The 22,867-nt window shown below is 39.8% G+C and overlaps 1 protein-coding gene across 1 annotated transcript in view; it reads right to left on the bottom strand.

Annotated features, from left to right (window-relative positions):
- Positions 1-1,041: 1,041 nt before the first annotated feature.
- LOC140237857 (synaptic vesicle glycoprotein 2B-like) overlaps positions 1,042-22,867 on the bottom strand; it is a 48,658-nt gene continuing 26,832 nt past the window's right edge. The window contains exons 5-10 of the mRNA XM_072317789.1: positions 20,685-20,970; positions 10,273-10,356; positions 6,177-6,355; positions 4,443-4,651; positions 1,671-1,830; positions 1,042-1,235 (exon numbers count right to left, since the gene is read on the bottom strand). Coding sequence (XP_072173890.1) covers positions 1,052-1,235; positions 1,671-1,830; positions 4,443-4,651; positions 6,177-6,355; positions 10,273-10,356; positions 20,685-20,970 — 1,102 coding nt within the window. The 3' untranslated portion in view covers positions 1,042-1,051. The remainder of the gene's footprint in view (positions 1,236-1,670; positions 1,831-4,442; positions 4,652-6,176; positions 6,356-10,272; positions 10,357-20,684; positions 20,971-22,867) is intronic.

Raw genomic sequence — 22,867 nt, 5'->3', positions numbered from 1 at the left:
GAGTAGCATTTGGTAGCAAAATGTACAATACAGGTCAAAAATCAAGGTCAAAGGTCAAAGAAGTCAAAGGTCAAAATTCTGTGTAGAAGTTTTGAAGCCCTCACCTAGTGCCATCACTTAAAGCAAACGGAATTGAAATCGGGTTACAAATGGCGAAGGAGTAGCATTTTGTAGCAAAATGTACAATATAGGTCAAAAATCAAGGTCAAAGGTCAAAGAAGTCAAAGGTCAAAATTCTGCGTAGAAGTTTTGAAGCCCTCACCTAGTGCCATCACATAAAGCAAACGGAATCGAAATCGGGTTAGAAATGGCGAAGGAGTAGCATTTTGTAGGCAATGTACAATATAGGTCAAAAATCAAGGTCAAAGGTCAAAGAAGTCAAAGGTCAAAATTCTGCGTAGAAGTTTTGAAGCCCTCACCTAGTGCCATCATATAAAGCAAACGGAATCAAAATCGGGTTAGAAATGGCGAAGGAGTAGCATTTTGAAGCAAAATGTACAATATAGGTCAAAGGTCAAGGTCAAAGGTCACAACTGAAATTCTGTATACAAGTTTCAAAGCTCTCATGTAGTGCTATCATATAAAGCAAACAGAATCAAAATCGGGTTAGAAATGGCGAAGGAGTAGCATTTTGAACATTTTGATCACACACGGACGCACGGACGGACACACGGACACACGGACGGACACACGGACACACGGACACACGGACACACACACGTACAGAGCCCGTTTCATAGTCCCCTGCTCGAACTCATTCGGCGGGAACAAAAATGAGATGGAATTAAGGCATCTATGCTCTGCCCGTGCCTGATGCACAGTAACTCCGCATCACCGGAAGTACATGAGTGAACACTGAAAATGTGACTCCATTTGACTTCTGTATGTTGTGCAGGGGTGCATAAGATCACCTCATTCATTAGCATGCAGCGCACGACACGTGTACAGACCCAACTGGTACAATGAGATGTTTAAATGTATAATATGCCATAGGAAGAATTTTTTGCCAGCTGCAATCATAAAGAGCTCGATAAAGTGAGGGTTCTGGAGGCTATTTCAGGGCTATCTTGGTGGTGTTGGGCAGGGTCAGCGTGGTGAAGCCCCCTATGGCAAGCATGACGGCGATGACAATCATGGGCACTGCGCAGTGGGCATCGATAAAGAGGCCAAATATGAGATTGCCCAGGATGGCCCCGATTCGATTCATTCCTGCCTGTACACCCATGGCAGTGCTCCTGCAGAAAATGAAACACAAAATAAAAACGAAATTAATGAAACAAAATGAAAATGCACTAAGACTATTTTCTACTTTTGATATAGATTGTTCGGCACATCTTTACACATTCTTCTGTGCTTTGTCTGTAACATTTATTGGATGATGACAAGGCCCTTGGACAAAAATTCATGCACACTGAACATTCAGTAACACAGATTTTCCTTTATTGCAGGGATAATATTCACACACAAAGAAAAAAATCAAAATCAAAAATCCAAAATACCAAACATTCTTGTGATATTCACACTTTTTGGAGTCTCAAACATGGATAATCATGACAATGAAATAAATATATAGTAATACTATCAAATAAAAAAAAAAATTGATATCATTATACAGCTCCAAAGTGACAAATAAGAGTGACCGACACAAAGACGCTTCACATATGATTCACCTGCATGTTGTCGGATAGAGCTCTACTCCGAGCACGTTGAGGGTGTCCCACGCTACAACAGAGATGGCACCAAACACAATGGACATGATGAGCACCTGGATTCTCGTGTGGAGGAACCAGATGAAGAAGACGCTGACGCCGGACAGAATGAGACTGGTAGCTGTGTGCCGAAGGAGAGATGGGTTTATTTGTCGCAAGCGTCGATATCTTCTTCTTCAATGAAAACTTTGATTTATTTAAGATAAATTGGCTATGTTTTGTCACACATGTTTGACGAGACACATCTCTCCATATTCTTTATCATTTCATTTCATTTCATTCCATTCAATAAGTTTTCCTCAAATGAACATTTTTCGTTGCATCAATACTCTCGTGACCCCACAGCGATGTCTACACTGACACAAAATATAAAATTTTTAACATACATTTACACATCAGACATAAATGTAATACACAATAATATAACATAGATGTGAAAACATTGTGAAAAAGTTTATATGATAATTGAAGATGAAGAATAAACTTAAATCAACAAGGGTATGCCCATTTCATAGTTGAAAATTAAGAAAATGTGTCGGGGAACCCAGTTAAAAGCAGATGGTTGTTGGGGTAGGTCCCCAAAGAAGAAAATCACAGACACATTCCACATAGGCAAGTAAACCTGGGCCCTGTTTTATGAAGAGTTATAATTGATTATCCATTATTTTATTGAAAGGTATTTATTACATAACATCTCTTGCAGCCAGGAGGCTGAATTGTGGACATTTTACAAGGATCATCATGAATACATTCAAATATACAAACACACATTACAAATATGAACTATTGCACAATAAAATCAACCTTAACTATTAACAAAAACACAAAAAATATACAATTACAATTATTCACATTAGGGAAACAATGAAATGTTCAAGTATACAAATAATGTCACGAAATCAATACAGCAATGTGATGAACATAATAACATGTAATAAAGAGTAAATAAAAGGTAAATTTTTAACACAGATTCAAATAAATGCTATATCATTATGGTAAACTCAGAAACAAAATTATTGGTAGGGGAGGGGACTGCTAAAAAGCAGAGCTTGAAGTATGCAGTCCCCTCTTTGACACAATCTTTTCCCCAATTCTGTATTTTTTAATGTTCTCTCCATTCGATTTCAATCATAAGTCCATTGCAGTCTGTGTGTTAAGGAAATGTAAAATCGATTATATCTTCTGATAAAATGAAGGGCCCTAGACAAGCATGCCAGCACACACCGACAAACAACAGAGAGAAATAAATGAGAGGGAGGAGCACAGGTGAGACCATTATAAAGACAGCATTAAATAGAAAATAATGTGGGTACCTGCAGCTGTGAGCGGGGAGAAAACATTAAAAAATACAGAATTGGGAAAGAGATCATGTCAAAGAGGGCACTGCATACTTCAAGCTCTGCTTTTTAGCAGTCCCCTCCCCTACCAACAATTTTGTTTCTGAGTTTACCATAATGATATAGCATTTATTTGAATCTCTGTTAATTCACCTGCGTCTTTATTACATGTTATTATGTTCATCACATTGCTGTATTGATTTCGTGACATTATTTGTATACGCGAACATTTCATTGTTTCCCTAATTTGATGGAGATGAAACTAGAAATGTCGCTACAGCGACTGGTTATACCCCCGCCAAACAACATTTCATAAGCTTTGGTCAAAACAACATTTCATAAGCTTTGGTCAAAAAACTGAGGAAGTAGTTAAATCCGCAAGATCTTTCCTTGATCTTCTGCCATTAATATGCCGTTACCATGGCTACGTACTTTCGGGTACTGTCGAAAAATGCGTCTTGCACATCTACAACCAAAGGCACACATCTGTACCAAGTTTCATGGAAATTGGGCAAAAACTGAGGAAGTAGTTTGCAACACAAAATTTTCCATCATTTTGGCTCATAATATGTGAGCTGTTACCATGGCAACATACTTTTTGTCACTGTCAAGAAATGTGTCATGCTGACCTACATCCTAAGACAAACATTCAATATGAATTCCATGAGAATTGGAAAAACACTGATGAAGCAGTTTTGCCATGAAGCATTCTGCCCTATATTTTACCAATAACATGCCGTTACCACGGCAACGCACTTTTTGCCACTGCGGAAATATGTGTCTTGCACATTAACATATTCAGATGAACATCTGTACCTTATTTCATAAAAATTGATAAAAAACTGTGGGAGGAGTTCGCGACGCAAGATTTGTACCCATTTTTGCCCATAATATGCCGTTACCATGGCAACGTACTTTTGGGTACAGTCAAAAAATATGTCTTGCACATCTACAACCCAAGGCACACATCTGTGCCAAGTTTTATGGGAATCGGTTGAAAACTGAGGAAGTAGTTCGCGACGCAAGATTTGCAACGGACCGACCGCCCAACCGACCGCCCGACCGACCGCCCGACCGACCGCCCGACCGTCCGCTGATTCCTATATACCCCCTTCAAACTTCGTTTGGCGGGGGTATAATAAAATGAACTTGAAAGAGCTGTTAATTAAACCAATTTTGTAAACACATGATTTAAAAAAAAAATACCTTTATAGAAGACAGTGCTGGCAAATATAAAGACTAGCACATGTATGGTGTTGTGGGAAAGAAATTTAGTTCATGAAAAATGGTGCAAGGTATGCTAGAAGGTGCACCTCATCATGCACATCTGAAAGTGAATGTTTCGCATACATCCCAACCAAGACATACAACCAAATACACACAGGCGCAAACTTACTTAGCATAAATTTCCGGCCGAGTCGGTCGATAAATATGATGGCCAGGAGGTTTCCTGGAAGGTTTGACAGCGCGGTATAGAAGCCGTCCTCGTATATATGAGGATTGTCAGTGTCGTTCGACAGCGTCACGTTGACATCGCCGCACGCCGATCCACCGTTCTCGACCCTCGTGAATAGCTCTGGAAACCACATCCACAGACCATAGTATCTAGAATGTGACAATGAGGAGGTAAAAATCATTCCTTTTATCACTTACAAGCAGAAACGACACTGGCCGATGTGTAGTGTGGAGTTTGTAAGTTTGGAAGGCTGTAGAGGCATGTCTATCTCTGAATTTCAAGCATATAGGTAGGCCTATCGTTTAAACATGAATACAATATTTCTCTGTGAAATAAACTTTTCTTCTACATATGTTGAATTTGAAAATATGAACATATACTGCAGACTATAGACACTTAGTAAAGATCATGTACATGACGAGCACTGATTAGAAAAATCCTGAATAATCACAATGTTAATTTTCTTCTTTTTTTTGGGGGGGGGGGGGGAGGAGGGTTAAAATCTTGCTCTTTCATTTCATTTCATTTCATTTCATTTATACGGCAAAATATAAACAATGTAGAAGTCAGTACAAAGAAACAAATACATGCCAGGACTCCTAAGATGCTTGTAACTGGAGCCTTCAAACAAAAAAGATAAAATACATTTAACTATCACATGCAGAATATCAAATGTAGAAATGAATAGTGTCCAGCACATTCTGTAACAAGAGATAAATCAAGGAGGTATTGATGATACAGTACTAAGATACATTTATATTGACTTAATGTGCAATTTCATGCCATATTCACATAAGTTTCAAATAAAGATTAAAATCAGAGTAAATTCAGATGAACAGGAAGATGGAGGTTTGATCAAAATCAACCCTAATATTTATTCAAAAGTTATGAAATTTTATGATTTCATATGTGAGGTGACAATGTCATCATATCACATAATTTGCATGAGATTGTAACTAATATCGCACATTTGTGAAATCATTTTCCAGTCTGAAATTCCATGTTTTTATTTTTTGTATGATTTTGATGGAGATATTCTCCTATACTTCGCGGTATTTGTTTTGAGTTTACTCACCGAATTCAACCAAAAATGAAGTGATATTTAACCCATCACATCTCAAACATCTCATTCCTGTGGTTTGTGCCGTATCACTTGGTGGTAAATATTCCTGTGTATTTTCAGTGTTACAAAATTCTCATTTGAGCCCGTCGCTGTTTCAGTTGAAGAATTTTGAAAAGCCTCCTGACTGCTACACATATAGCTGTTACTCAAATTGGCAACATAATGCAGAAAACTGAAGCTTCTCATCTTTTCCTCAAAGTGGCAACACTTTGCAACACAATTTAGAATTGGCAACACAATTGGCAACACAATTGGCAACACAACACAATTGGCAACACAATTTAGAAAACTGAAGCTTCTCATCTTCTCCTCAAATTGGCAACTCTTTGCCAACATCTTTTTATCTCGGGAAGTTTTGATGAAGTTCCATCTAACCTTTCTCCAAATATCAGATATGCAGGAAAATATAGAAGTGCCAATTTGATGTTGAAGATCACATGACAATTTCTACAAAATAAATATATAAATGAATAAATAAATAAATAAAATTTTAAGGATCTGATTGATTGACCAAAAGTCAGGCTGGCACTTGCACCATTCTTGAGACCTACCCATAGGAAAGACAGAGGTAAATGGCAAGCAGGGCTAGGGTCACTCTGGTCAGTGGACTCCTGAAGAGCTTTATGGTGGCCTGGGCAATGGACTTCACCTTTGCCAAGACTCCACCTCTCTCGATGTTGTCTCTGATGAGCCCCTTTCTTTCTGTGTTATTTGGAACCACATGTTGGACCTGAAATGCAAGGAAGACATCAGAGGAAATGCACTTTTCAAGTTGACATTATTAAATTTTCTTTTTTGTTTGTTTGTTGGCAGAACATAAATGAATATAGAAAATAAATACAAGGTGTATGAATACAATATTATGCTGACTACAAAGCAGACATTACAACCTTTCTGACTGAAAAATAGGGATGATTTGGCTCAAAAGCAGGATTATGAGATTAAAGAGGACTTCCCATAGTAGTGTGTAATAAGATTATCAAGAAAAAAGAGGAAACTCCTGTTCAAACAAGACCTGGGAATGGTCAAACTTCAGATTCTTTCCTCAAAATTCAGAATGGTTAGGAAATTTGATAAAGTGTGAACAATATAAACTGATTTTCACGTGGTATCTCAGCACAGTCTATCAGAAGTAATCACATCCTCCCATAAAATGGAGAGACCGTATTCCTAAGATGGACACTGGTGATGGCAAATGTTTTGCTCCATATCTTCTTACCTCTGCCCACTGAGATCATGAAACTCTCTAAAATATATGCATTTTATTAAAGGACAAGTCCACCTTCAAATACAAGTGGATTGAGTGAATGCAACAATATTAGCAAAAACATCAGTGAAAGTTTGGGGAAAATCTGACAATCCGTTCCACAGTTATAAATTTTTTTAAGTATCTGAGCTCATTGCTGGATGAGAAGACTACTACAGTGTATGATGTCACATGCATAGAATGATACAACAGAAATAAAGAGAGAATTTCACAAAACTTTACTTTTTGAAAAAAGTGCACATTTCTTCAACTTGTTACTGAGGTATGTTGAGGGCAACATTATTTCCCCTGCCTTCTGAAAGAGAGAAGTCTAGTGTTCTTTTGTTATGCGAGAGAAGTAAAAATATGTTGAATTTTCTTTATACTTTCTTTATATCGATGTACACATGTGTGACATCACAAGCTATAGTAGTCTTCTCATCCAGCCGTGACTGAGCAGAAACTTCAAAAATTCATAACTTTTGAACAGATTGTCTGATTTTCCTCAAACTCTCACTAATGTGTTCTACTATTATATTGCTGCATTCACTCAACCCACATGTCGATGAAGGTGGACTTGTCCTTTACAGAACTTGAGTGCAACCGAACCAAATCTAGTTTGAATTACTCTTTCTCATTTGTCTATCCATCTGAATTAGTGTCAGACAATTCATCGCCGGTCACACGAACCGACGAATCACTCGATTTGGGTCAAATTTTCGATTTTGAGATTTTCAATCATTTCGATAGTAGATATTCCATACTACATATTCTGAAATTCTCAGTGTGTAATTCGGTGTAATTTTTACGTAGTTATCACTTTTGTAGAAGTATGTAATTCCATTTGTGAAAATAATTTGTTTTCCCCATAGACGCGTGTGTTAAAACAATCAGGCGATTCGACGGTCCGGTGACCGCGCGTACTAGTACGCACGTACGCGCCTTCACCGAACCGACGAATCAGTGCGCATTGACTTGCGTGTAATTTTTGAGATTCAACAGTTCACTGACCACGCGCACAGTGCGCGTACTATGTAATACATGCGTTGACAATGACAACGCTCAATGTACATGTACATATGGACACACATGGAAAATGACAACGTTCTTTGCAGACCGAAAATACATGCATGCAGCTCTTTGACGATTTTCCGCTTATTTGTTAGCAATATAGTTCGATAAAAACTTCACAAGTTAGAGCAAGAATTGAAGTCTGATGTACTACAAAAATAATTGGAAATTATAGACATGAAAGTGTAGCAACCATAAGTAAAAAATGGGTTAACTTCAAACGCGATTTTCTCGAATTGTCATTCTTACGCAAACCTGAGGGATTCGTCGTCGGTTCGTGTGACCGGCGACGAATTACACAATGGTCACCAATAGACAATTTGGTGGACAATTTTGTTTCCTGAATATTGATGTAGGGGTGAGAAATACGTGCCAAGGACAAATCCATCACACTGTTGGTTCCATCAACAATGGGCCAGGATTTGGGGCCTGGGTAGGTGTCCTTTCAATCAAAGCTTCCTCTTCTTGCATACTATTATCTGCAAACTATTTTCTTGAATACCATCTCCTTGAAATACAATTCACAAAGAGTATTGGTTCAGCAGTACACATCAAAAATGGCAGCAGTCATGCATAAAGAATCATATCACAAAATGATAGTGACCCAAACTGCCCCAATGGAATTTTCCATAGTTAGAATGCTGTCATCTGTATCATCTGTCCTCCTAATCTGCCCCTCCTCCCCCCCCCCCCCCCCCCCCCCCCGCCCCGTTCTGTTGTCTACAGGAGCATACTGCAGATGGCTGCATTGACAGCAACTGTACAAATGATTGCTTTCATTGCTAAGAACCAAATTTGGAATGCATTACTCTGATGTACATATTGGTAATCCTGAACTAATCACAACATATAGCACACTGTAAATGCAGAATGATGTGGTAATTTTTGCAAGATTCGTGATTAAACTAAGGCAAACTTAGAACAAACAAATGTGTTTGGAGATTGTAAAGTTTGTCAAAAGATAACTGCAAAGTCTACAATAAAAGTCTACGAAAAAGGTTGAAGTTTACTGAAATTGGCTAAGGGCAAAACAAAACAAAAAAAATAAAAAATAACCAGAAAAGCACTCTGAGAGCCAAGATCCACCCATAAACACAAGCTAAAATCGTCCAATTTCCAAATATAGAAGCCTTTTGTTTACGCCACCAGCTTCCAGCTGCACAGCGCCTCGCCTTTGCAGAGCACATGCTTTAGAGTGCGTATGCAAACCTCAAATACGCTCAGCTTGAACTCCCAAGTTCATGGACCCTATCTGCAAAAACATCAAAAATCCTTCAAAAATTCATGGATCATTACCAAAATTTAATCATCTGTTCATTGTGTCATTATCAACTTTTCCTGCAAGTTTCATTCCAATCTCTTCTCAACTTTTTGAGTTACTTTGCACACAGAAAAGCAAACAAACAAACAAACAAACTAACTAACAGACAAACAAACCATGGCTGTTGAAAACATAACCTCCTTCCTTGGCAGAGGTACTAATGCAAAGCCAATGACTCTTTCCTAGCACAGCTGCCCACATTTACACTTCAAAATCAAGGAGATTCCAACCAGTAATTAGGAAGATAATTGTGTGTTACATGCATCTAAGTATGCAAAAATGACCCCAAAATCAGGGAGAGTTACATAATAATTCTCTTGCCAGGACATGAAGGAAATAGTTTAAGGAGAATGAAACACAAATATTAAGTGGATTGAGTGAATGTAGAAATGTTGGTAGAACACATCTGTGCAGTTTGAATAAAATCTGACAATTTGTTCAAAAGTTATGAACTTCTTTAAATTGTGACACTACCACTGCTGAACAAGATTACAATAGCAATTCATGACAGCACAGTTAAGATGATATATAGTACATTGTAAAATATACAGGGGATTCTACATATCTTTATTTTTCAAGAATAAAGGAAGAACACTTGGCTTACGTCTTTCAGCGGGAAGGCAAGGGGGAATATCACTACCATGAACATATATTGGTAACAAAAAGACAGAATGTGTACTTTTCAATTGAAAATGAATATTTGTGGAATTCTCTCCAAATTTTCTTTAAACCACTGTCCAATTGTGACATGACAAACTGTTGTAGTCTTCTTATCCAGCAACAGCAGTATGAAAACTTTGAAAATCTATAATTCTTGAACATGTAGTCTGATTTTCCTCAAACTGCACCGATGTGTTCTACTAATATTTCTACATTTCTCAATGAAAACATGTATTTGGGTTCAGGGAGACTTTGATAGTTCTACGCTAGCAACCCTGGTGCTTCCCTCAATGATCGCAAGAGTCCTCTTTTCTACACATCGAGCATCTCATCTCGAAATCATACTTACTGGATAGTCCTCAGGTGACACTCCCCTGTTATTCCAGTAGTAAATCTTCCTCAATACCTCCAGTACCTTCTTATTCTCCCCTCTCTGTCAAGCAAACCAGTAGAACAAAGTAAACTTTGAAAATCAAAGTGTGAATCTTAGCAAATACTGTACAAACCTTTACATATTTTGTGAGTCTAATTTTCACGAATCAGGAATTTCCAACAACTCTGCAAGTGATTAATTGATTCGCAATTAACATGTTGTAGTACCAGTACATTATTATCACACACATTACTCATATACAATGTATTCGTAATAGTACATGTAAATGTGCACATCACATTCATGTCAGAATCAGAGCTTATATTTTCACATGTTCTTAAATTTGTGAATAGCAACTTGCAAAAAAACATTTCCCACTTTTGATCCTTAATAGTTCGAAAACTATACATCAGATACTGCCATTGATATGATTAATTGTTAAATAGTGTACAATTTAGTTAGGGTGATTTGAATATTAAATCCATGATTAGTTTTAAAGTTAAGTTCCAGATTTTGGTCAAACTTTAACCCGCTGTACAAAACTGAACTTTACATAGGAACCAATGATATGTATGTGAGTGTGTGCTTACAATGACCCTGAACAATAGACATGAATACCACGAATACCACCTGTAGTATTTATGATGATACATGGATAAATAAATAGACTGGCAGACCTGACTGTGGTCCATGCTTTCTCTGCATGTGTTCTCCTTGACTTTATTCATTACTCCTTTTGTGTGTGTATATAAATTAGTACACTGTATGTGTGTATACACAGTACATTCTGCTTGTGTCATACAATCATAAGACTCTGTGTGTGTCATACACAAATCTGTTGTACTGAGTAGCCAGAGAGCCACATGGCTGTTATGGAAAGCCAGATATGTAAATGATATATAAATCAGTCATAACATTATCATTGACCAAGTACTGGATACTACATTCCTTCCTACCTCGGATAGGACCATAACCAGTATGTGCTGATTATTCTAATTATGTGATGCGTTCAGTATCACGATTCATAATGTGTCCTGTAGTACCATTAGCTATGAGTATGATAGCATGCAATGCTTACGGAATGTTTGAGTTTAAAGGTGTAAATCTAAAGTGACTATGATGAGAACTATGATCACTCGGTACAACTGTATTACTGGCCTTTCGTAGAACAACCACTGTAATCAAAATCCAACTAACTTAGAACTTTTTTTTTTTTTTTTAACATATGTGAGACTTTTCACATTTGATATATCCTGAACCAAAATGTACTTCAACAAGAAACCAGCATATCCAATCAACTGTTACTCTTCTCTTCACAAATTCACGACAATGTTCAATGTACATCATATCAAGGAATTAACCAGATGTATAACGTTTACACCCTTATTGGCTTTTCACTTTCAATACCACTTTCTCTATCATGCATCAGCTATTGTCCGAACTATGATCTAATATGCCTGTGTTACAAGGTCATAAATTCACAAGGAATTTTTCGATAATATGCTCACCCATACAACACTTGGTAATGGATGACATACTAATGAAGTTCTGTGACTTGAATACATATAACTTTGTATTTGCAGCGTTTGTCTATCCTCAAATGTCCGGGTATTTGTATCACTTGTGTGCAATTCATAACAATCAGATACAAACAAAACTGTCATCTGAAGTATGTTGCCATTTGGTGTCAAATAATTACACAATATCCTTTTCGACAGTCATAAAATAGATTTCTTTATGCTATCGTCACAGCTTACCTAATATTTTGTTTAGTGCACAGCACATCCAACAAACTCATAACGTTCATTTTGAACCACTTTACAAACATACATGTGTGTTACATCATACCATATTTCCAACAACTGTTCACACATTGCAATTTCCTCACACGTACCCTATAGCCAGAACAATTTCACTCTCTCAGAAACTCGAGCAACTATCAGCTTTGCCACTCTGGCACATTGTGAAAAAGACCATAAAAGTGAACTCTTACAATGCAAATCGTCAACTGACAAAATCATGCAAGTAATATACATGCAATGATAACACCTTTTCAAATGTTCAAGTGTTCTAAGTTTCATAGTCCCTCAAGTAGCGAGGTCGCTGTCGGTTCCTTTGTGGGTAGCGACTTTGTGGCACATTATTTTGCTGTGTGGGTGGTTCAGCTTGCATTGGACCATCGATGTCCATGTCATTGTCCGCGTGTGTGTGGCGGGATGGCATGCCAGTGAATCGTTTCAAACGCGAGATATTTCTGGTGATGCGATGTGAGTCATGCTCGACTGTGATTTGCGAACCGCGTTTGCTCACGACTGTGAAAGGTACCGGCATATATGGTGACATGTGTTTCGGAACATGTCCATCACGACGAACTAGGACTTTGTCACCGACTGCGATTGCTTTCGTACGTACAGAACCATGATGATCTGCATACTTCTTCATCGCCTCTTTCTTTTTCTCGTCACGTTTGCGAATTGCTGAGTCGTCCTGGTGGTTGAGCTCAGGCTGAGGAAGACGCGTGCGAACCGGGCGGCCAAACAGCACAGTCGCTGGTGGAGAACCTGTCGTGGAATGAGGTGTGGCGTGATAATTGCGGAGAAATTTGTATAACTCCTGTTTCCATGACTTTGCTTCGGTGTTGGCAGCGCGATACACCTTTTTCAGTGAGCTCATGAAGCGTTCCACTTCTCCATTGGCTTGTGGCCAGCACGGGGTAATTCTGCGATGCTCGAACCCCAAGTACTTTGCGAATTGAGCAAACTCGCTGCTATTGAATGGTGGTCCGTTATCAGATCGAACAATCTCAGGTACTCCGAACGTGGAAAATATGCGATCTAACTTTGGGATGACTTGGGAAGCTGACGTAGATGTGACTATCTCGACATCAGGAAGCCGTGAGTAGTCATCCATGACTACCAAGAGGTGTTCGCCATTGGGTAGATCCGCGAAATCGACGCTAACTTGGGACCAAGGTTTGCGAGGAAGTGGGCTCATGGTTAACGGTTCTTTGGCGTGCTCAACAACATTGGCTTGACATGCGAGACAATCGCGAATGGTGGCTTCCACTATGCGGTCTATGGATGGAAACCACACTTTCTCCCTCAGAAGCGCTTTCGTCTTTGTGACGCCCTGGTGGCCTTCATGTGCAATGTCGACGATGCGCTTTCGTAGCGTCTGCAGTATAACTATGCGATGGTCGCGGAGAAGAATATCGCGATCTTGCGACATGGTTAACTCATCGCGAACATTGTAGAGGCTTTGGACTTCTGCTCTCGCTGATGCGTCAGTGTTGCTAGCGAGTTCATTCCAGTTGTTGGTTGCAACAGCGCGGATGACAGACTGGAGGACATCATCAGACTGCGTAGCATGCGCAATGTCATCACGCGACACATGTTTGGGGACGGCATGAGACGCGACGAACTGTACATGCGCCTCAGCTAAGCTCTGCTCAGTGGACACATCGACACGATGCTGCGGATGACGAGACATGTAATCAGCTGGGTTGTACTTCCCAGGCTGATATTTCACTGTGTAGTCGTAAGCCTGCAATTTCAAAATCCACCTTTCGAGCCGAAGTGGGGGCTTGGAGTTGGCATTGTTGAACAGCGAGATGAGCGGTTTGTGGTCGGTGGCGACGGTGAAGGGAGATCAGTACAAATACAGGTGGAAGTGGGTAATCGCCCATGTGATTGCGAGTGCTTCCCTCTCAGTTTGCGAGTAGCGCTGTTCTACCACGGATAGTGCTCTGCTTGCCAAGGCGACAACTGACCTGATACCTTGTCTGTTTTGTTGCACCAAGATTGCACCAAGTCCAACGGGACTGGCATCAACGATGACCTCGGTGGCGCTGTTGCGATCAAAATAGGCCATGGCACAGCATGTTGCAAGGCGTCGCTTGATTTCGTCAAAGGCGTGCGCATGAGAGGAAGACCACTCCCACGGAACATCAGCTTTTGTAAGTTCGCGTAGTGGTGCTGATACGGATGCCAGGTCACGGACAAAGCGACTGCAGTAGTTGACCATACCAAGGAAGCTGCGAAGTTCGGAGACGCTAGTGGGCGGAGTAACAGCATTGATGTCGCGAATCTTCTCTGGATCTGGGGCAACACCGGAGGCGGAGAAGACATGACCGAAGTACGTGACCTGCGAGACACGAAACTTGCATTTGTCATGATTCAGAGTCAAATTGGCTTCGCGTAGACGGGAGAGACACGCTTGAAGACGTTCATCATGTTCCTGTGGTGTACTACCGAAAACCAGGATATCGTCGCTGATGTTGATGACTCCAGGGATGTCTTGAAGTGTCGACTGAATGGCATTCTGGAAGATCTCAGCTGCCGATGTGAGGCCAAAATTAAGACGCTTATACTGGAATAGGCCTGCATGAGTTGAGAACACTGTGTATTGTCTGGATTCCTGCGCTAGCGGAATTTGATGATAACCAGAGTTGAGGTCTAGCTTGCTGAAGACAGCGGCACCGTTCAGGGCAACTATGACGTCATCTATTGTAGGTGTGAGATGGCGTTCGCGTTTGATGGCTCGATTCACATTCCGCATATCAACGCAAAGGCGGATCGCACCAGGCTGATGAGGTTTTTGCACAACAGTTATTGGCGAAACCCAAGGAGTGGGCTGATGATTCACACGTTCTATGACGTCCAATTCTACTAGGCGATCAAGCTCCTTCTCGACTTGTTGGCGCATATGAAAGGGAATGCGTCTATGTGGCACTGCAACAGGTGGGACTGCGTCATCTACATGAAGCTTGCATTCAAATGATGACACTAGCTTACCGATGCTGACGAAACGATCAGCGAATGTCTGCTCAGGCTGAAGGTTGTACGCTATGTGAATCAGTCCGAGTGCTGAGGCAGTGGCAAAATCCAAGAGTGTATCGCCACTGTGCGTTGCAACAAAGACTTGTGTCGTTACAGATGCCGACCCATATGAAACAGCTGCGGTGAAAGTTCCAATAACATCAAGAGGAACTGTGCTACCATATGCGTACACTGGGACTGGAGGCGTTACCAACTGCGGCTGTGGACTGAGAGATCGAAACGTGTCATGACCCATCATCATGACGGACGCCCCAGTATCGATCAGCACAGAAACTGGACAAGAATTGACAGCAACCTGGACCATAGGTTTTCTGGCTGGAGTCGACTTGACGTGAAATGCATAGTCGTAATCAGCAACACCTGACAAATTGGTAGCACTGCGACTGGTACCATGCTGGGTTTGAGCCGTCTGTGCCTGCTGACTATGCTGGGCATGTGCTGGATCGGGTGATTGAATGTTCACTGCTTTCACTGCAGTATGACGTGGGGTTTGCTTGGACTTGCTTAAACAATGTTTCTGGAAATGATTCAATTTTCCACATGCATGACATGTAACCCCTCTCGCTGGGCACGGTCGATGATCGGGGTGGGGATACTGTCCCCCACAGTTTCTGCATTTTGTTTTCTGCTTGTCCCTGTGATGACTGGTATAGCCAAATCGCTGGCCCTGCATCTTATTTGGATTTGTCAAAGGCTTGATACTAGCTGCTAATTCCACAGATGATGATGAATTCTCCATCGCCAAAGCATGTTTGTCTGCCTGTTCATATGTACGGGCGGTGTGGAGAAGTTTCTCTAGCGTGACAGCCTCACGTAATGCATAACGCCAGAGTGTCTGTGAGCAGCATCCCAATATAATTTGAGACTTGATTGCGGCATCCTTGTCAGAAAAGTTACAAGAGGTTGCTGCTTTCTGCAGACGCAGATGATACTGATCTACCGTCTCATCATGGAGCTGTTTGGACTGTCGAAATAGATAGCGTTCGTATTCGATGTTTAATGAAGGGACGAAGTGTTTGGCCAGTGCCCCTTTTGCAGCAGCATATGTTGTGCCAGTGTCTGGAAGGGACTCAAAAATGTCCGAAACATCGGGACCGGAATAATGCAGAAGTAACGCTCGCTTCTGGGCGTCATCACTGATTGCAAACACTGTGAAGAAGGTCTCGAGCCGTTTCACGTATCGTTCCCACCTGACACCAACAGTTGCAATGTCCTCATGCACAGCAAAGCGTTCAAATGGTGGCAAATTCATAATGGTGGTCTTATTCGTCTACACACTCAGCTGGATAAAGGCTTGAAGATGATCAGATGTCATGATGTTGAGCACGAGCTGGGCATACACTGCACACAGCTACAAAACAGGATACAGTTCACTGGTACCGATGGGGTATAGTAAGGGCACTAGGTCTCGCGCAGGGACCTAATGATCGCGCATAGCGTAACTGTGTATAGCAAGCAATATTACGCGTAGGACTAAGCGCAAAATTTGCCGATATGCCCATGGAATAAACATACCACGTACCTGACAACCGCTAAACATGAGAAGGAAGAAGGTAAGAAATTTTGATTTCAAACAAATTTTTCACTAAATTTCCAATTTTTTGGAACAAAATTTTCACTAAATTTCCAATTTTTTACCTTATAATTTACCTACCTTAGCTTAAAATCTTTTTTTAAGGATGTTGTAGCCTAGACGTGTCGTCTCGCTTGTCTCGCTCGTATGATCGTAGCCGATAGAATTCGTAATTTGTTCGATCGATCGTTTATACTATTCTACGAAAGCCGAAGCACGTTACAGCCGCAGAGAGGGGCAGACACTTTCACGCATGAAACTACATAGGGCAGCTGCGCGACCTTTACATACCCCGAGAAATTGAACGCATAAAATTAAGTCCGACATACAAACGGCGACAGCGCACTACTCCGTCATCGCATCATCAGGAGATTCTGGGAGGTGATTTTTCTGCATTTTCGTGATATTCATTGAGAAATTCAGGTACGATTATGGAATAACTTCTATTATAAGAGCATTTCAAATTTTCGTGTGCGATATCTAGACCCCTCAACCATACTCCCTGCAGCTACACCGTAAGCTTATCGTAGCACTGGATACACACTGCATTGTGCTGCACTCGACGTGTTGACTCGATCAGTTCAGCAAGGTCCACTAATAAACTAGCTGAAATAACACAGTCTGTAGATTGACATCCCATCAAACTGCCTGTAAGGGGTCCTTGATGTTTCTCATTCAAGAAATGAGACCATGCTCGTCGCCAAATATAGTATTTATGATGATACATGGATAAATAAATAGACTGGCAGACCTGACTGTGGTCCATGCTTTCTCTGCATGTGTTCTCCTTGACTTTATTCATTACTCCTTTTGTGTGTGTATATAAATTAGTACACTGTATGTGTGTATACACAGTACCAGGTACATTCTGCTTGTGTCATACAATCATAAGACTCTGTGTGTGTCATACACAAATCTGTTGTATAGTAAGGGTACTAGGTCTCGCGCAGGGACCTAATGATCGCGCATAGCGTAACTGCGTATAGAAAGCGATATTACGCGTAGGACTAAGCGCAAAATTTGCCGATACGCCCATGGAATAAACATACCTGACTTACCGCTCAACATGAGAAGGAAGCAGGTAAAAAATTTTGATTTCCAACAAATTTTCCACTAAATTTCCAATTTTTTACCTTGTACAAACCTACCTTCCCTTAAAATCTGTTCTAAGGATGTTGTAGCCTAGTCATGTCGTCTCGCTTGTCTCGTTCGTAGTCGATAGAATTCGTAATTTGTTCGATCGATCGTTTACCACGTGACGTCATCATACATAAGAACAATGTATGCTGCCAGCTACGCTGAAATACTGTTAATAAATGTTGTTTTAAGTCAAATTTTAACACAACGATTATAATATTACAAAGGAATAAATATTTCAGTCTATCGAAGTTGAAGTGTGATTTCAATTTGAATTTGCTTGTGATTTCTTGCGCTAACTTGTGATATATTTGTGACAGGGGAGGGCCATAATGATACTGAAGAAAACAAATTAGATGAGAGTGTGACAAATGTGTGACGAACATTTTTTTTTTTTTTTGAGAGGGTGACGAATGGGTAAGCAGACACACAAACACACACACACACATGCAAAATATATGTTCATATTTTACTTTTTTTCCATTTTATATTACGTGTATATTATTGGTTAAAGTGATTAGAAATATTGTAAGAAAACTTTATTAATGAAAATCATTAACGATTATGAAAATATCGATGATAAAAATAATGATAATAAGAATGATAAAATGATGATGGTGGTGGAAGTGATAGTAATAATAATGAAAATGATAATGATGATGATTATGATGATCGATGATGGTGGTGGTGATAATAGTAATAATGATAATAATAATAACAATAATAATAATAATAATAATAATAATAACAACAATAATAATAATGATAATAATAATAACACATATAATGATAATAACAATAATATACACAAGTTAGGTAAAACTGCTGTTGCTTAACAGGGACAAATTTAATATCAAGTGAAAAAATATTCTACGAAAGCCGGAGCACGTTACAGCCGCAGAGGGGCAGACACTTTCACGCATGAAACTACAGAGGGCAGCTGCGCGATCTTTACATACCCCTAGAAATTGAACGCATAAAAAAAAGTCCAACATACAAACGGCGACAGCGCACTACTCCGTCATCGTATCATCACGAGATTCTGGGAGGTAATTTGTCTGCATTTTCGTGATATTCATTGAGAAATTCAGGTACGATTATGGAATAACTTCTATTATAAGAGCATTTCAAATTTTTGTGCGCGATATCTAGACCCCTCAACCATACTGAGTAGCCAGAGAGCCACATGGCTGTTATGGAAAGCCAGATATGTAAATGATATATAAATCAGTCATAACATTATCATTGACCAAGTACTGGATACTACACCACCTTTTCAGAGCTCTGCTGACTAGGCTTCTACTGGTCTCTTGCTCCAAGGCACATGAATGCTTTTTATCAATAATTCATAATTGATTGCCCTGGGCACTGCTAGACCCTGTTTACAGTGCGGGGCTGGGCCAAGCCGCGGCCCGAGCCCAGCCTCAATTGCGAGGCCGAGCCCCGCAATTTTGTCCATTTACACTGCCGGGCTCGGCCGCTCTTTTAATTCAAACCTTTCAGTATATTGTCTTAGTGGCACTCTGCTTGTAAACGAATGCAATTTGGTATAGTCTGGTTTTCAGACCCTTTGCCAACTGGATTCCGTTGCGACAAAGTCGCCGTTCGGGCAAAGTCCTTTGCTGAAGGAAAAATCCTTTGCAGGACAAAACCACCTTAAACTATACTAGTTTTCGACATTGAGGGGGTTAATATCCTGAAGAGCGAAATAGTACGGGCAGAGGGTTTGGAAGCCAGACTAAAATTGGCCGTGCATTTGGCCCAGTTTGCGTTTACACTGAGAAAAGGCCGGGCTCGGCCAGCCGCGGTCGAGACCACCTCCAGAGCGTGGCCAAATGCACGGCCAATTTTGGCCTCGCATTTGGCCTTTTGCGCGTTTACACTGAAATGAAGGCGTGCTCGGCCGAGCCGCGGCCAAGCCTTGCACTGTAAACGGAGTCCTAGTAGCATGGCAAAATGTAAAATGCATGCACATGAGAAAAGTAAGCACCTGTTTTCATGTGCTCACACACACTATATTTCAGGATGAATAAAGACTAACTGTGATAGTGGAATTTCTCATGAAAATGAAATAGAGCATTCAAACCCTGGCCATTAAATGTTCAGGACCATTGTCTGAGTGTCAACCACCCACTCCCATACACATCAATTGACCCCTGTGCAAAATTAAAGTTTTGTACAGAGGGTTGAAAATAGAGCAAAATCTGAAACCTAACTTAACTGAAATAAATCATGAATTCAATGAAACTGATCGCTACTTTCATTTTTAAATTACCTCCGATGAAATTGCACACTATTCAGCTATTGCTCATATCAATGTCAGTGTTATGTGATACATAGTTTTTGAACTATTAAGGATCAAAAGTGGAAAATGTTTTTGTAACACCTCATAGAAACCCCATAAAATATATGGTGTATGTATGTTAGGGTTCCTTTCAGGTAATATCACAGATTGTTAAAAGAATCTGATTGCTAGATGTCTCCTGGAATGTGGTGCATAAAAGGCTATGTCCCATTATCTCATTGTTTAATGACACTAGAATGATTTGGGACTTACTAGTTGTATTCTTTGTATCCAGTGAGAAAGAAGCCCCTTGAAGATTGAGTCAGGATACAGAGCAATGTCAGTTTAGGTTTACTGTTCTAATCTATGCAAATACTTGCCTAAATCACAAGAAGTAACTTTTAGGCAGCCTCTGTAGATTCAATGAATTGAATCTAATACAATGGTAATAACTTCAATAAACTTCATCAACAAGCACATATTCAGTTAGGAAAGAAATACAGTAAATGACAGTAGTCCTATTACAAGCTCAAAGAAATAAAAGCCAATGAATTACCTCAAGTAGGTACATAGGACTCTTTGGTAAAAACAGGAAGGTCACCATTGAGGTCGCGGCAGGGATGCAACAGAGGGCGACAAAGATCCGCCAGCTCTCGTAGCTGAAGCCGTGAGGGTTATGGTAGCCCAGGTGCTCCCTGGGTATGACGGCCCAGGCGAGGGCAGCAGTCAGGATGTTGCCCAGCATCCAGAAGGTGGAGAGAGCGCTCACCATGGCACCACGGTTCTTGTCCATCTGAAACTCGCTGAAGTAGGTAAAGATAACGGGCATGGAACCTCCAACCCTGGGAAAGTAGCAGTTAAGTGATTGACATAAACATCATGGTACACATACTGATAAACTGAGTTGAGTTGAGTTGAGTTTATTAACAACATACATGTGAATATGATAACATGATAACATGAAATTCCATAGGGTAAGATACGATGACATGAACATTTTTTATGAGAATACAATGATTTTGTACAAGGTTCTTACAGCTATGCAAGCATATATTTTACATACTTATATTTATCTTACATAAGAATACATGTGGTATAATAGATTTAGTTTCATTGTGATACATTTATCACTGAAAAGGAAAAGAGTATGAATTAGTATGTAATGTAGAAACACGCATAGACAAAGGTTCTGAAAAAAAAAATAGAAAAACAGAAGATAATGTTGTTAAAGGAGAAAACCAAAAGTTTGCACAAGTGCTAGTCGAGAATGGTTCTCCCATTATAGCTACATGTATATTTAAGCTGCTTATTGCAAGGTCTACTCTTTTAAAGTAACTGTACTATAAAAGTACATTAAACTAAACACTGAATATTCCTTTCTTCACTAAACTTCATTTAACAAGTGATTTTTTAGGTTTCTTCGAAATGAAGATCTTGTTCGTTCCTCCTGAATATTTTTGGGCAAACTATTCCAAAACTTTGACCCGACAAAAGATATAGAAAATGTAACATGTGTCGTTTTACATTTCGGGAGTCTAAGCATGAACATTGATGTTCATGATGACTGTAATGAGATAGATGATAGTGATGATGGTGATGGTGCATAGATATAAATTTTTGTTTGTTGTACATTGTAATCTAATTTAGGCATTCTACTTCTGTCAGAAAATGTATCATGTTTTTGTCGGAAATGAAAAAATAAAGTGAATGAATGTGGTGATGACAATGATGAAGATGATGATGGTGCTAGTGATGATGATGATGATATTGTTGATGGTGATGACACCAATGATATTGTTCCTCATGATGATGTCGATGATGGTAATGATGATTGTGATGTTAATGTAGTTAATGATGCTGATGCCAATGTTGATGATGTTGATGATGTCGAGGATGAAGATACTGATGATGGTAATAAAGAGTACAAGGTACAAGAGTACAGGTTCTTTTTTTTTTTTTTTTGCCAACCAACAGTCCCTTTAAGGACTCCATGCATACACATGGTGTTATTGCAAACCACTCTTGGAGTACAATAGTGAAGACAGGATTTTATAAGACAATAATGTATATTCATATCCACATTACTGGGTATTTTTGCAATCATTCTTATCATCACATAAGTAGTAGGAGTGGTAGTTACTTGTCATTTCTATCATTGTCATCCATCTAGTATTCTTTAGACAATGCAACATGATGACATCTTTGTGATAATCCTTGACCACCTTTAGCTTTCTTGCAATGTCAACCTCTAATCACTGAAGGACAGCAGTAGTAACTTATCATACTGTAAAAGTGGATATTTTTGAGCGACTAATTTTTCGCGCTTGGCCGGGTAAGAAGAGTTTCACGCGCTTTTAATTCCGTGGAATCAAGACATCACGCACAGGAACATATGGCAAGCAAAAATATTTGCGTGCTTTTCTTTTTGCGCTAGTTTCTGGTTGCGTGAAATGCGCGAAAATTTCAACATCGTGAAAATTTCAACTTTTACAGTATTCCACAATATGATTACCATGGGTTCAGAAAAATTGAAGGTGTATCTATGGAGATAAAATTGTATAAGATGATATAAAGCAGACAAAGAAAGAAACACATATGCATACACTGCTGCCAACACACACAAACACACCAATTCAAGGGCAAATGAAAGTTATGAGGTAAGGAATGATTGAGGAGCTAATGTTTAATCTACAGAGTGCTGTTTCTCACACATATATTGAGTTTATTACAACTTTCCAT

Source organism: Diadema setosum, chromosome 14 (assembly GCF_964275005.1).
Source record: "Diadema setosum chromosome 14, eeDiaSeto1, whole genome shotgun sequence".
Classification (NCBI taxonomy): domain Eukaryota; kingdom Metazoa; phylum Echinodermata; class Echinoidea; order Diadematoida; family Diadematidae; genus Diadema; species Diadema setosum.
The sequence above is the reverse complement of the archived record's forward strand: the minus strand, read 5'-3'. Positions and strand labels throughout refer to the sequence as shown.